This window comes from Hemitrygon akajei, chromosome 7 (genome assembly GCF_048418815.1).
Source record: "Hemitrygon akajei chromosome 7, sHemAka1.3, whole genome shotgun sequence".
In the NCBI taxonomy this organism is placed as follows: domain Eukaryota; kingdom Metazoa; phylum Chordata; class Chondrichthyes; order Myliobatiformes; family Dasyatidae; genus Hemitrygon; species Hemitrygon akajei.
The window spans coordinates 36,983,641-36,999,692 of NC_133130.1; the positions used below are offsets into that span (position 1 = coordinate 36,983,641).

At 41.1% G+C, this 16,052-nt stretch overlaps 1 protein-coding gene across 6 annotated transcripts in view; it reads right to left on the minus strand.

The window, feature by feature from the left end:
- LOC140730350 (tetratricopeptide repeat protein 7A-like) overlaps positions 1-16,052 on the minus strand; it is a 260,040-nt gene that overhangs the window by 122,833 nt on the left and 121,155 nt on the right. For all 6 annotated transcript variants that reach the window (XM_073050646.1, XM_073050642.1, XM_073050644.1 and 3 more), the window contains 2 exons: positions 3,037-3,154; positions 1,893-1,950 (listed from right to left, as the gene is read on the minus strand). In XM_073050646.1, coding sequence (XP_072906747.1) covers positions 1,893-1,950; positions 3,037-3,154 — 176 coding nt within the window. The remainder of the gene's footprint in view (positions 1-1,892; positions 1,951-3,036; positions 3,155-16,052) is intronic.

The window sequence follows — 16,052 nt, forward strand, 5'->3', positions numbered from 1 at the left end:
AGGTAGTGACCAGAATTTATACAGCATTTAAGCTGTGGTGTAACAAATGACATAAGCAATTCTAATGTAATCTTCCTGGTCTTAATATCTGTGCTTTAGCAAATGAATGAACAGTCTGTTATCCTGGCAAGCTGAAGAAGTGTCACACCTGCCCCTATGCCTCCTCCCTCACTACCATTCAAGGCCCCAAACAATCCTTCCAAGTGAAGCAACACTTCATCTGTGAGTCTGTTGGGGTCATCTACTCTGTCCGGTGCTCCCGCTGTGGCCTCCTGTACATGGTGAGAAACGACATAGATTGGGAGACCACCTTGCCATTCACCTGTGCTCCGTCTGCCAGATAAAGCGGGATCTCCCAGCGGTCACCCATTTCAACTCTACTTCACATTCTGACATGTCAGTCCATGTCCTCCGCTGTTGTCACATTGAGGCCATACTCTGGAAAAGCAACACCTTATATTCCACCTGGGTAGCCTCCAAACTGATGGCATGAATATCGAATTCCCAAACTTCTGGTAATTGCACCCCCCCTCTATTTCTCATTCCCATTTCCCTTTCTCACCTTATCTACTTACCTGCCCATCATCTCCCTCTGGTGCTCCCCCTTCCCTTTCTTCCATGGCCTTCTGTCCTCTCCTATCAGATTCCCCCTTTTGCAGCCCTTTATCCCTTTCACCAATCTACTTCCCAGCTCTTTACTTCACCCCTTCCGGTCTCCCTGTTTCACCTATCACCTACCACCTTGTACTCTTCCTCTCCTCCCCCACCTTCTAACTCTGACTTCTAATCTCTTTTCCAGTTTTGATTAAAGGTCTCGGCCCAAAATGTCAACAGTTTACTCTCTTCCATAGGTGCTGACTGGCCTGCCGAGTTCTTCCAGCATTTTGAGTGCATTACTTTGATTTCCAGCACCTGCTGATTTTCTCTTGTTTGTTATATTTTGTAAATCATTTTATCAACCCATTCCTGCTCTGTTTAAGAAACTGTGGATAAACATCAGGATCCCATTGTTCCTCTACACTACTCACATTAACTGAAAACCCCCTCACTTAGATGAATCTTCCCAAATTATCTTGCACTTCTCTGAATTAAATTCCATGTGTTACTTTCTGCCCAACTGACCAAACCAAAGGATTTACAGAAGTTAGTAAGGAAGCTCAACGTTCATTCCCTGTTGTTCTACTGGCCTACTCTTCTCTGTCCCATATCTCCATCTCCTCAGATCATCTGACCATTCTTCCTTCCTTTCACTCTCTCTTCTACCACTTTTCCGTCTCTTCCCCCTGATTTAGTCTACTCCAAGTCATCTAGTCTTTCCTGATCCAAATGGATACCAGTGCATAATTCCAGAGGAGACTGGTAACCCAATACTAGCATATTCAAGTACACTGCACAACATCCTTAGTTTTAACAGTGGGACACTAAATAGTTCATTAATTAATATATTCAGAGTTCCTATGATTTGCCAGAATTATATGCAAACATGTGCCTCTGGAAAAAAATACATTTTATCATTGTTGGAAGTACCATGTAATTGCAATATATCTGCAATAAATCGAGAACAGTTCACAGCAGTCCTAGTAGGAACTATAAACCATTAGGGAAACAGTCTCACTGTGTTTTAATGCATTCATCTAGTCCAACAGGCTACTTTCATCTAGCTTTATAAGTTTTAACAGGTCAAAAACAAGAAATCATTAACAAGTTTTAACAAGTTAAAAACTGCTTGATTTGAGAAAATTATTCATCAGGTTTACACCTACAAATCAGCTTCTGTTGACTCTGACAGTGTAATATAAATGAATTGCTAATGTTCAGCATTAATGCAAGCTTTGTTCTCTGCCAACTCAGTTCTTGCTTACACTAATGTAAATTCAAACACCCATTCTTACCTTCTCAGGGCTTTCAAAGCTTTCTTATGAAGGTCGTCCTGCGTGCTTCTTAATGGGGCTGTAGAGTGATACAACAAAAGGTTAATCAACCATTCTCACTCAACAATTCAGCTGCAGCTTCTTCCCCTCCAGCATCGCATTTCTGAATAGACCATGAATTCATCAATCCTTTTTTTGCATGATACATTTTTTAAAATTTGTATATCTTTGCACAGTAGTGCTGCTGCAAAACAATGAACTTCAGGATGGGGATAGTAAACCTAATTGTCATTCTCATCAAATTCAAAATGAAAACAAACCTCTGAAATTACACTGCCCCATTCTTTCATCACATTCAACTAAATATATAATGACTGTAAAGACAAATTTAATATTTTACTTAATGAGCAGTGAGGTAGTTTTATTTTATTTATATGTAATATACACAGTTTGTTGAGAAGACAGTTGATTATGCCACTGTTCATTCATCTCCATAGAGGCAGCCTGCCCTGCTGAGTTCCTCCAGTGTTTTGTATACGTTGCTTTGGATTTCCAGCTATCTGTAGAATTTCTCATGTTTATGGTTATTTGATAACTTTGCTCTTCTGGCCTTTCATATGTTCTTAAGAGGGGTGAAAAGACAACAATGGAAGAACTCAGTGGGTCAGGCAGCAGAGGAGGCAAAAAGTATAAGTCAATAATTTGGGTCAAGACCCTGCGTGAAAGAGGAAAGATGTAAAGACAAAATCTTTTCCAGTGCTAGGATTGACAAAGAACAGGTTTAAAGTGAGAAGAAGGAGCTTCAAAGGAGAGATGAGGGATAAGTCTTTCTTCAACATAAAAAGTTGTTGATATCCTGGAATTTGTTGCCAGAGGTAGTGAAGGAATCAGAGACAATTTCTACATTGAAGAGGCAACTAAAAAGGTAATTAAATAGGCTAAGCAAAGGATACATTCAGACAAAAAGGTTGGCATGGAAGTGATGGGCCAAATGGCATATTTCTGTGACAACTCTATGACTATTTCAGGTTGATAACATTTCAACAGGTCTGTTCATAAAATTTAAAACATTACAGCTATAATGACCTTGGAAAGGTGCATTGCTGAACACAAAAAACAAGTGTCACAGAAAGGTGAAATGCAAACCCAGCTTAACTTAACCTACCATCTGTAGCTTGGAGACTGTACACCAACCCTAGGCCCAGGTAGCCTTTGGCAAGAAATTCACCAGCTTCTTCCCCCATGGTGGTCACAATGGTGCAAAATCGCTCTCCTTCCTCCAGCTGTAAACAGAGTATACAGTACATATCATAAAACCATCTGATCACTTTACACATTTCAATCAGTGATAGAAAGTCAATGCTTTTCAGGAATTTGGTAAGTGAACGTGGGTGTTACACTGTTAAGAATAAGGTGTTATGCAATTAATTTGTAGGACAAATTTGTCTTGAGGAAGTAAAAGCTTATAAAGTACAAGGTATCAAACTACTGAGAAGTTGATTAATGTAAATGCTATGGGAAAAGCTCTCCAATGACGAGAACCACCTCCCAAAAAGCATGGTTGTGGTTATTACAAGTCCATCATCTCAGCCACTGGATTTACGTACCAATCATCTTTCGAAGCTTCGTCAATGACCGTCCCTTCTTCACTATGTCAAATGTGGAGAGTTTGGAGATTGCACAATGTTCAACTCCATTCAGAATCCCTAAGCTCATAAATTATTCTGTGCCTGCTTGTCATGGACTGGTAACTGACAAGCAACAATCATGCCACACTGTCTCACCACCTGCCCTTGACATTTAATCCTAGTGTCACTCACCTTCACAGCCATATTGCTGTGTTTACAAAGCTAGGTCAAAGGCCAGGTGCGCTATACTAAATGACTTGTCGATTCACTTCTACAATGCCTTTCCATCGTTTAAAAAACACATGAGATTGAATACCTTCAATTGTCTGGATGTGTGCCAGTCTAACAGCAGTCAAGCAGATCAACATCAACTGAAGCAGAGCAGCCTGCCTGATGGCCGCCCTTATCTATCACCCAACTATTCACTCTCACTATTGCCCTTAGCACCGTGGTTCCTATATGTACCATTGAAAAGAGACAATGTACCAACACCACAAACTAAACGTTGACTGCAGCTTCCTAACTCAGAGGACAAAGTCACTAGGTGCATAAAAGCACCACAACCTGCATGTTTCCCTTCAATATCTACACTAATTCAATTTCTATCTATACATTACTATGTAAAAGTCTTAGGCACATATATATAGCAAGGATGCCTAAGACTTTATCCAGTACTATAGTAATTTTATGTATTGCACTGTTCTGCTGCCACAGAAAACACTAATTTCATGCCATACATGTTGATGATAAACCTGACTCCGATATGGCTGTCTATAGTGGGAAGGGGCAGGGAGAGGGGAATCATGGCTGGAAAAGGGGGAAGGGGGAGGGGAGGGAGTGGGAAGCACTAGAGAGACATTCTGAAATGATCAATAAGCCAATTGTTTGGAAGCATCTGCCTGATTTCAAGTGCTAGGTGTGTTTGCACCTCTATCACCCCTCACCCCTGACACTCCTCGTCTGCTACCTGTCCCACACCCCTCCCACCACGCTCTGCCCTTGACCTTCAACATTCTTTGTTCCCACCAGATTTACAGACATGGTCTGCACTCCATATTCACAAATATAGGACTGTACAAAGTCTTAGGCACTTTAGCTATGTATGTGCCAAAGATTTCCCTTTTTCACTAGTGTAACTTGCTACCCCACAGAATTGTGGGAGTACCATCTCCAGACAGCCTGTAGATCTTCACGGTGGCAATTCACCACCATTTTTTTAAGATCACCTTCTCAACAGCTTGACAGCTACACTCACATGCTGCAAGTGAATAAGATGTCCACTTTTCCATCCCTAGCTTATATCTCTTTATGTACTTAGTTACATTACTTAGAATTCCTTTCAGAAAGATGGGTCAGAATGGCTTATGTGATTCTGGCACTGACTGAAGTGTATCAGCAAAAAGCAAGGTAAGGCAATATTGTTAATAACCTAACAGCATGAGCAAATGAGAAAACAATCAGCTAAATGGTGGAAACAACTGACATATCTCACCAAGCTATTAAATAACACGACAATCGAAACAGATGGCCTTCAGCTGGCAACTGCTGGGTATTGTTCATAAGACCTCATGTTTGGATCTCCTGTTTAACCTTTCATGAATTGGTTCAAAGCCCATTTTATTTGAATTCCCTTTGGCAGTGAGTTGAAACTGCTGGCTTTGTAGACAACAAATTGCCTGCTCACAAAGCTGTTGGCTAAGTTAACTTTCCCAGATCACCAGTATGGCTGATATTACTCCAATTTTTCATGGCTAAGTGGTAATAGAGCAACATATACTGTGCATGTGCGTATCTATTGTATAGTTCTATTGAGAAACCAGAACAGTAACTTTTCTCCATCAATAGCAGGTTAGTGTGTTTATTTATGAGGATTATCTCTTATACTGTCTCCTTCACTATCTCTAGTAACAAATTCCAGGATATCAACAACTCTTATGACTTATCCTTCACATCTAAAGTGCACAAGAATGCATGAATAGCAACAGCAGTCAGCAAAACTTCATCTGTGCAAATTATTCTATGACTTTGTCTCTCCCTATTTCTACAATACTTTCCATTCTTACGAACCCTCAGAGATATTAGTAGTACTCCTGTTCCAACTTCATCAGTAAACCTAATTTCAATAACTTCACTTGTGGCTGTGACTTTAGATGCCAACAGCCTATGACCCCAACTTAACTCCCGAAACAACACCGCTTCTTTCCTTTAAAATACCGTACTCATTAAAATCCATTACTGTGACCGGGATTTTAGTTATCATTACTTCCTTGTATCAAATTGTGTTAAACAATGCTCCAATGATGCACCTTGGAAATTTTTATGACTTTAGGCACACCAGATAAAATAAAACTCAGATTGAAATCTAATCAACTCAGAATAAAAGTCACAAAAGAACGTAATAGCATTTGGACAAGAACCCAGAAAATTACCAGATGCAAATTGTAGCAGTTCTGCACTAGTAGATTTTTGGTAATTTACTGTTTTATTAAACATGAATTTATATACTAGAACTGGAAATTTGAACACAAAATTAATTACTTCATTTGTTATCATTACAAATTCAAATACCTTTTTTTTGTATCCCAGATTACACCAGGTAGGGATTAGGTTATGGGTCAACTATTAAATAACAGTTTCAACTGACTGCTTACAGCTCATTAAATTGTGCATTAGTCAGCTTTATATTTTTCTTGTTTGGAACTGGGCCAGGTTTAAAGTGGGAAATCCTTTTTAATCTTCATAGTCTACTTAGGATAAATGACAAAGAGAAAGGTACATATCTTATCCCAGTTTATCCGTTATTCCTGAATTTTGTGTGCTCATATATACAAAACTCAATTTGTGACACGTATCTACTTCCTGCTTCCAAAATACTGCATATCCTAGCTGTATACAGGGAAGCTACAGACTTAGTTTCCATAGCAACCCTTATTATCAGAACAGATGCTATAGATATTTTAAAAACATGTCTCTCCTTATATCCAAAGAAGGCTTGAAGCATTTGAGGTTTTTAATACATTTTTTTAAAATCAAGAATCATCTTGTGTGGAGCATACAAATTACGACTTATTGGACAACTCAGAATTTTCCTCCTCAAATTATTTGATTTTGATACCTTACACAGGATGTCCTTAGCCTGATAGTTTAGTAGATATCAACAACCAAACAGATTTGCTCGCAATCCTGACATTGCATCCCCCAGCATCCAAATAAAATGTGCACAAAACCAATTTACAGATAAGGTAGAATAGTTTGTATGGAGTGTTTGAAATCATATCACTACTAAAATTTAAGGTGTCCTACTGCAACAGTTTATACTTCAAGTATTTTATTTCACTCAAAATCCAGGCAACAGCAAATCCCTAAGGGAGAGTTTTGTGAAAGTTCACATGGTGGCATAGTATTGACAAAGGAGGTTTTTCAGCACATTTACAAGTGTGTGTGAACCTACTTGAGGCCTAGTCCCCGACTGTGGTGAGGCCCAGGCCTCAAGCTGTGGTGTCACCTGTTTGCAGCCATCCAGGAGAGAGGTGTCGGAGTTGGTGAGCCTGCACCGAAGGTCTTGAGGTGCAGCATCAGTGCTGCCCTCCTGTGTCCACTTGACAGAAGACAAGCTGTATTGTGTTTAACTGCAGACTGCTGCAACATTCATGGACTCAAGGACTTGGGCTATATTTTTTTGTATGGCTGTAGTTTACTGCTATCTTATATATGCTCTGTGTCCCTTGTGCTGTGTGTGACTGTTGGTACTGTGCTTTGCACCTTGGCCCCAGAGTAACGCTGTTTTGTTTGGCAGCATTCATAGGTAATTGTAAAGCAAATTCAGCAATAAAAATAGTAAACTCGGGAAGCAGACAGAGGTACTGAAAGTGCAAATCAGGTTACACAGCATTGCCGAATGATGTTAATGTGAAAGAATGACAGACATGCTGAATGTATTGAAAATGGAATTTCATGAAATCAGAGAATGGTGAGGACAGCAGGGTTAAAATACTAATTATTTACATGATTGATAATACATTTTTACCTCTTGTCCACTTTCCCCAAACCTCAACCCCTTCTTTTGTCTGGGATTCATCCTAGTGAAGTGATTCTCATCTCTGGCAACAAAAGGTCTTGCCTGAAAGATAAGCCAAATTTTTCTTTCACAGGCTTAACAACTTTCTGCATTCTTGCTTTGGGTTATGGATTTATTTTAGATTTCCAGAGTTTCAGTTTTACTTTCAGATCATTGTTTCAACGTTTTATGGTGATTGAGCAAGAACTGCGCCAAAATAAATTATCACATTAAGTAGAGAGTTTATGCTTTTTGCTGCATCTGAGGAGCTAAGGATGAATTCAACCTCAAAAATAAATGAATAAATAAACACTGCATTCTTTTTATTAAAAGGAAATCAATCTTTCTAAGTGTAAAAAAGAGAGGATAGAAAACCCACAAATATTCACAAATTGTGTCAAAGTATGCAAAAAATTTAGACTGCTCCAAACAAAGGACAGGATAAGATCGTTGAGGATGTGCAGACAAATTACATCATTGAAGGCAACACTACAGTTCAGCAATTATTATTTCAGAATTTGTTATCAATTCCTTTCCATCTGAGAATTTATTAAAAATATTTCTCTAATATTTATGCCTCTATTGGGAAGCTCTCAATTAAAGCATTTATTTATTTATACAAGAGATTCTGCAGATGCTGGAAATGCAGAACAAAACACTAAAAATGTTGGAGGAACCCAGCCGGTCAGGCACCATCTATAGAAATGAATAAAATGTCAGCTTTTCAGGCCGAGACTCTTCATCAGGAGTGGAAGGGAAGGGTGAAGATGCCAGAATAGAAAAGGCTTCGGCAGGGGAAGGAGTACAAGGTAATAGGAGAAGACAGGTGGATGGAGGAGACAAGATGAAATAAGGAGGTGATAGGTGGAAAAAGGCAAAGGGCTGAAGGAGGAATCTGATAGGAGAGTGGACCACAGGAGAAAGGGAAGGAGGAGGGCCTCCAGGGGAGATGTTAGGCAGGTGAAGAGAAAAGGTAAGAGGCCACAGTGTGGAAAAGGAGGAGAAGGGAAAAAATAATTACCAGAAGGAGAAACTGATGTTCATGCCATCATGTTGGAGGTTATCTAGGGACAAAATATGAGGTGTTGCTCCTCCATCCTGATAATGGCCGCATCATGGCAGAAGAGGAGGCCATGGATCAACATGTCAGAACAGGACTGGGAATAGGAATTAGAACAGTTGGTCACTGGGAAATTCCACTTTTTGTGGATGGAGCAGAGGTGCTTCAACAGGCTGCACCAGCCAATTACCCAATGGGAAAACAGCAGAAGCATTTCACAGGAAACTGCTTCTGTGGATAAAAATATATGCAACCTCCTATGCAAAACTTGAAAACTATAAAGCTATGTTGTTAGAAAGATTTGTTCTGAGGACATGGATCTGCAGAGTCCTTGAAAATGAGGCTGAAGCATTTCAGCCCGAAACGTCGACCGTACTCTTTTTCATAGATGCTGCCTGACCTGCTGAGTTCCTCCATCATTTTGTGTGTGCTGCAGGTTGTGGAACCAGTTTGGAGTTCACGTCAGTGAAGCTATCTACTCTGGTTCAGGAGCCTGATGGTTGAAGACTAATAACTGTATCGGAACATGGTGGCATGGAACCTAAGGATTCTGTACCTTTTGCCGATGGTAATATTGAGAAGAGGGCATGGCATGGATGGTGGGGGTCTTTGCTGTTTCTTTCTTGTGGCAGTACTCCTTGTAAATGTGCTCAAAGGTGGGGAGGATCTTGACTGTGATGTACTTTGATCTATCTCTTTCTTTAGACCTTTCTGTTCCTGGGCATTGCTGTTTCCACACCAGGCCATGAGGTAAACGGTCAACATACTCAACACTTCTTTTCTTTGACATTAAAAAAAACCCACTGATTTTCCAAATGGCAGTTCCTCAGTGAGGCCCAGATGCAATGTTCAGCATAGTTTTAATGCATTTCAATAATTAATTTCTCAATCACTTTTTTCTTTATCAAATGAGGCATGAATTGAGCTTCTAATTTTTAACTCATAATTCTTCTGGGTTTATAGCTTGCAAGTATATGGGAAAAGTCTTGCCAATAGACCTGGATGTTAACTTAATATAGAGGATTCTGGTTAATTGGTCCATTGGTTAATCAAGGCAGCCACTTATTTGGGACAACTCTTAAAGAACAAAAACTAAATGAGAAAATAGTCAGGGATCCCTTTGTTTATTTGGGACACTGTGCCGCTTAATAAGGATAAGAACACTACAGCACAGAAAACAGGCCATTCAGCCCTTCCAGTCTGTACCGAAACTTTATTCCACTAGTTCCATTGACCTGCACCCAGTCCATAACCCTCCAGACCTCTCCCATCCATGTATTTATCCAATTTATTCTTAAAACTTAAGAGTGAGCCCGCATTTACCACGTCAGATGGCAGCTCGTTCCACACTTCCACCACTCTCTGAGTGAAGAAGTTCCCCCTAAACCTTTCCACTTTCACCCTAAAGCCATGTCCTCTCGTATTTATCTCTCCTAATCTAAGTGGAAAGAGCCTACTCGCATTTACTCTGTCTATACCCCTCGTAATTTTGTAAACCTCTATCAAATCCCCCTCATTATTCTATGATTTCTTTGATTTATGAATGCAGGATGCCAAAAGCCTTTACAACCCTGTCTACCTGTGACACCACTTTCAGGGAATTCTGTATCTGAACTCCCAGATCCCTTTGTTCCTCCGCACTCCTCAGTGCCCTACCATTTACTCTGTATAATCCTACCTGATTTGTCCTTCCAAGATGCAACACCCCACACTTGTCTGCATTAAATTCCATCTGCCATTTTCTGGCCCATTTTTCCAGTTGGTCCAGATCCCTCTACAAGCTTTGAAAGCCTTCTTCACAGTCCACAACACCTCCAATCTTAGTGTCATCAGCAAACTTGCTGATCCAATTTACCACATTATCATCTAGATCATTGATATAGACAGCAAACAACAATGGTGCCAGCACAGATCCCTGAGGAACACCATCAGTCACAGGCCTCAAGTTTGTGAAGCAATCATCCACTACCACTCTCTGTCTTCTCCCACACAGCCAATTTCGAATCCAGTTTACAACCTCTCCATGGATACCTAGTGTCTGAACCTTCTGAACTAACCTCCCATGTGGGATCTTGTCAAAGGCCTTACTAAAAGTCCATGTAGACAATATCCACAGCCTTTCCTTCATCTACTTTCTTGGTAACCTCCTCGAAAAACTCTACAAGATTTGTTATACACGATCTACCACGCACAAAGCCATGCTGACTATCCTTAATCAGCTCTTGGTTGTCCAAATATTTGTATATCCAATCTCTTAGAACACCTTCCAATAATTTATCTACTACTGATGTCAGGCTTACCAGCCTGTAATTACCTGGTTTACTTTTGGAGCCTTTTTTAAACGACGGAACAACATGAGCTACCCGCCCATCCTCCGGCACCGCACCCGTGGCTAAGGATATTTTAAATATTTCTGCCAGGGCCCCTGCAATTTCTACACTAGTCTCTCTCAAGGTCCGAGGAAATATCATGTCAGGCCCAGGGGATTTATCTACCTTTAATCGCTGTGAGTCAGCAAGTACCTCCTCCTCTTTAATCTCTATATGTTCCATGACACTACTACTTGTTTCCCTTCCTTCCATATATGCTATACCAGTTTCCTGAGTAAATATTGATGCAAAAAAACTGTTTAAGATCTCCCCCATCTCGTGAGACTCCACACATAGACAACCACTCTGACCTTCTGGAGGACCAATTTTGTCACTTACTATACTTTTACTGAGTCCCAGTCAATATGTGGAAAGTTAAAATCCCCTACTAATACAACTTTCTTTTTCTTACTTCAGTCTGCTATCTTTCTACAGATTTGCTCCTCCAATTCTCTCTGACTATAGGGCTGTCTATAATACAAATTTATTAGTGTGGTCACACCTTTCCTGTTCCTCAGCTCCACTCATATGGCCTCTGTAGACAAGTCCTCCGGGCTGTCCTGTCTACGCACAGCTGTGATATTTTCCCTGCCTAGTAATGCCACTCCTCCCTCTTTCATCCCTCCCCCTCTATCATGTCTGAAACAACGGAACCCCGGAACATTGAGCTGCCAGTCCTGCCCCTCCTGCAACCAAGTCTCACTAATAGCAATAATGTCGTAATCCCACGTGCCAATCCACCTTTCCTACAATAGTCCTTGCATTGAAATAGATGCACCTGAGATCATTTCTATCACATACAAACCTCTGATTTCTGTCTATACATGCAGTCCTCACATGACCTTTATCCTCCTCCACCTCACTATCTGCTCTAACATTCTGGTTCCCCTCCCCATGCAAATCTAGTTTAAACCTCCCGGAGCAGCACTAGCAAATCTACCCACAAGGATGTTAGTCCCCCTCCAGTTCAGGTGCAAGCCATCCCATTGGAACAAGTCCCACCTTCCCTGGAACAAAGCCCAATTGTCCAGAAACATGAAGCCCTCCCTCCTGCACCATCTCCTTAGCCACGTATTTAGCTGCATTATCTTCCTATTTCTAGCCTCACTAGCACAACTTTAGAGAATAGTCACATGTGACAGTGGAAAGGAGATAGCAGAGGTATTTAATGAATACTTTGCTTCAATATTCATTACGGAAAAGGACCTTTGTGATTGTAGGAATGACTTACAGCAGACTGAAAATCTTGAGCCAATAGGATGTGCTGGAGCTTTTGAAAAGCATCAAGTTGGATAAGTCACTGGGACCAGACGAGATGTAGCCCAGGCTAATGTGGGAGGTAAGGAAGGAGATTGTTGAGCCTCTGACAATGATCTTTCAATCATCAACGGAGACGGGAGAGGTTCCGGAGGATTGGAGGTTTGCGGATGTTGCTCCTTTATTCAAGAAAGGGAGTAGAGATAGCCCAGGAAATAATAGACCAGTGAGTCTTGCTTCAGTGGTTGGTAAGTTGATGGAGAAGATCCAGAGAGGCAGGATTTATGAACATTTGGAGAGGCATAATATGATTATGAACAGTCAGCATGGCTTTGTCAAAGGCAGGTCGTGCCTGACAAGCCTGACTGAATTTTTTGAGGATGTAACTAAACACATTGATGAAGGTAGAGCAGTAGATGTAGTGTATATGGATTTCAGCAAGGCATTTGACAAGATACCCCATAAAAGGCTTACTGAGAGAGTAAGGAGGCATGGGATCCAAGGGTACTTTGCTTTGTGGATCCAGAATTGGCTTGCCCACAGAAGGCAAAGTGTGGTTGTAGACGGGTCACATTCTGCATGGAGGGTGGTGACCAGTGGTGTGCCTCAGGGATCTGTTCTGGGACCCCTTCTCTTCGTGGGCCAGTAGTAAATATGCTGATGACACAAAGGTTGGGGGTGTTGTGGATAATGTGGAGGGCTGTCAGAGGTTACAGCGGGGCATTGATAGGATGCAAAACTGGGCTGAGAATTGGCAGATGGAGTTCAACCCAGGTAAGTGTGAGGTGATTTATTTTGGTAGGTCAAATATGATGGCAGAATATAGTACTAATGGTAAGACTCTTGTTAGCGTGGAGGATCAGAGGGATCTTGGGGTCCGAGTCCATAGGACACTCAAAGCTGCTGCGCAGGTTGACTCTGTGGTTAAGACAGCATATGACGATGATGGCCTTCATCAACTGTGGAACTGAGTTCAAAAGCCGAGAGGTAATGTTACTGCTATGTAGGACCCTGGTCAGACCCCACTTGGAGTACTGTGCTCAGTTCTGGTCGCCTCACTACAGGAAGGATGTGGAAACTATAGGAAGGGTGCAGAGGAGATTCACAAGGATGTTGCCTGGATTGGGGAGCATGCCTTATGAGAATACATTGAGTGAACTCGGCCTCTTCTCCTTGGAGCGACAGAGGATGAGAGGTGACCTGATAGAGGTGTATAAGATGATCAGGGGCATTGATCGTGTGGGTAGTCAGAGGTTTTTTCCCCAAGGCTGAAATGACTAACACGAGAGGGCACAGGTTTAAGGTGCTTGGAAGTAGGTACAGAGGAGATGTCAGGGGTAGTTTTTTTTCACATAGAGAGTGCTGACTGCGTGGAATGGGCTGTCAGCGACGGTGGTGGAGGCAGATATGATAGGGTCTTTGAAGTGACTCATGGATAGGTACATAGAGCTTAGAAAAATAGAGAGCTATGGGTAACCCTGGTAATTTTTAAAGAAAGTACATGTTTGACACAGCATTCTGGGCCAAAGGGCCTGTATTGTGCTGTAGGTTTTCTATGTTTCTCTTTCTTGAATTGCAACAGGAGACTATCGCCAAACAGTTTCTAACTAGTGTCAGGAGCGTGAACTTAAGTGTCTGCATACAGTGAAGAGTTTTTAAATAGCATCAGTTGCATGTGTTTGTGTTCAAAAAGCGGTGAGTTTTTTTAACTGATAGTTGGCAAGAAATAAGCAGTAAGACAAGTTAGAATTGTTTTGCTTACTGCAGTTTCAAGTATTGAGGCTTGGAAATGATAGGACCAGTGAAGAATTTGAAGGCATTGATAATCATCTTGAATGTTGCAATGAAAAATAATTTGGACGATACAATTGTCGAAAGCATAGTGTGAAGACAGCCCATTATCTGCTCTAGGTGTGTATACTAATTTTGTTCATTTACAGCAGTGTCTTGGTTGTCCATCTTATCTGACAAGAACAGTGAAAAATGTGCAGGAGAGTTTTTAAAGTGGAAAAGCCATTGTACTGGGCTAGATCCACTCTCTCAAACTGAGTCCGGGTCCTGTGGTACAAATAGTCATCACAAACAGGACTGCGGATGATGACCATGACCTCTGTGCCCCGAGAAGATAAGAGTCCATGGTATTGCAGTAAAGATACTAGCATGGATAGATTAGCTGAGTGACAGGAGGCAAAGAGTGGGAATAAAGGGGGCTTTTTATGGCTGGCTGCCGATCACTAGTGATATTCCACAGGGATCGATGTTGGGACCGCTTCTTTTCACGTTATATTTGAATGCTTCGAATGACAGAATTGATGGCTTTGTGCCAAGTTTACAGATACTACAAAGATAGGTGGAGGGGCAGGTAGTGTTGAAGAAGTCAGGAGCCGGCAGGACTAGATGGATTGGGAGAATGGCCGAAGAAGTGGCAGATGGAATATAGTGTATGGTCGTGCACTTGGTAGGAGGAATAAAGGCTTATACCTCTTCCTCAACAGGGATAACACTCAGAAATCAGAGGCACAAAGGGACTTGGGAGTTCCTGTACAGGATTCCTTAAAGGTTAGTTTGCAAGCTTGGTAAGGAAGACAAATGCAACATTAACATTCATTTCAAGACTAGAATATAAGAGCAAGGATTTAGGACAGAGATGAGGAGGAATTTCTTCAGCCAGAGGGTAGTGATTTTGTGGAATTCGCTGTGGAGGCCAAGTCATTGAGCATATTTAAAGTGGAGATTGATAGGTTCTTGATTAGTCAAGGCTTCAAAGGTTATGGGGAGAAGCAGGAGAATAGGGTTGAGAGTCTTGAAACAATTTTATCACAGTTTCAGAAAGTACGTAAAAGAATCTCGGGTAGCTTCCTTTTGAGAGCCATCTGATTTCTGAACACAAAAGCAAACACTGAAACTATTCTCAATACAAAGCTCTTGAAGTAGTCATGAATCAAGAGATCGGACTTGATTTTATTTACTGCTGTGATAATAGTATTTAATGATTTGTGCAGCCAATCACTTAATTATTTTGTGCCAAGATGTGGTCTGTGAATCACACAGGGAATGGTAAATTTGTTAGGTATTAAAGTAAAAACCACATGGTGGCATCCTGTCATTGATGGTACCCCATCTGTTGCACATGCAAGAATGTTGATGAGCGGAACATCCTTCTCTTTGAAAAATTGACACACCCTTCATATTTTTTTCTAGTCCTCTTACAGATAACAAATCTTGAAGCATGTTTTCATCTTTTATAAAGCAAACATAACCAAAGAGCAAAGATTTGTTGCCTGGTAAAGTTGACTCGTCCAACTGCAGAGCAAGTTTCGTTATCCTAAGTATGTTGCGCAGTGTGTCTTCCGCATCCTCTGACACTTCATCTATTCGTCTTTGAACAGAGCTGTTGCTGAACGGAATCACTTGAATTATTTGCTCAGGTGACTTATCCAAAACCATACTCAGAGCCTCCCTTACTGCCAGCAGAATCAGTTCTTCTCCAAGTGTACAGGACTTTCCAGATTTAGCAATAAACAATGAAATGTTTCATGAAGCACGCAAACCATCACTGTTTTGACGTGAAGTGCTGGCAAACACATTTCCAAGTGTTTTCTGTTTCTGAAGGTTTTCACAAAGTGACTAAAAATGGCATGTTCTTGCTTGCTTTATTGGAGTGTATTCTCTTCAAATGTTCAAGGAGCCTGGAGAGACTGACTGCCTCATTTGAAAAAAAGCTTTTACACACAAAATATACACTGACTGCTGATGGTTGCTCGGTGCTGGTATACATCCATATTTCAGATACTCCACACTATACTGTTT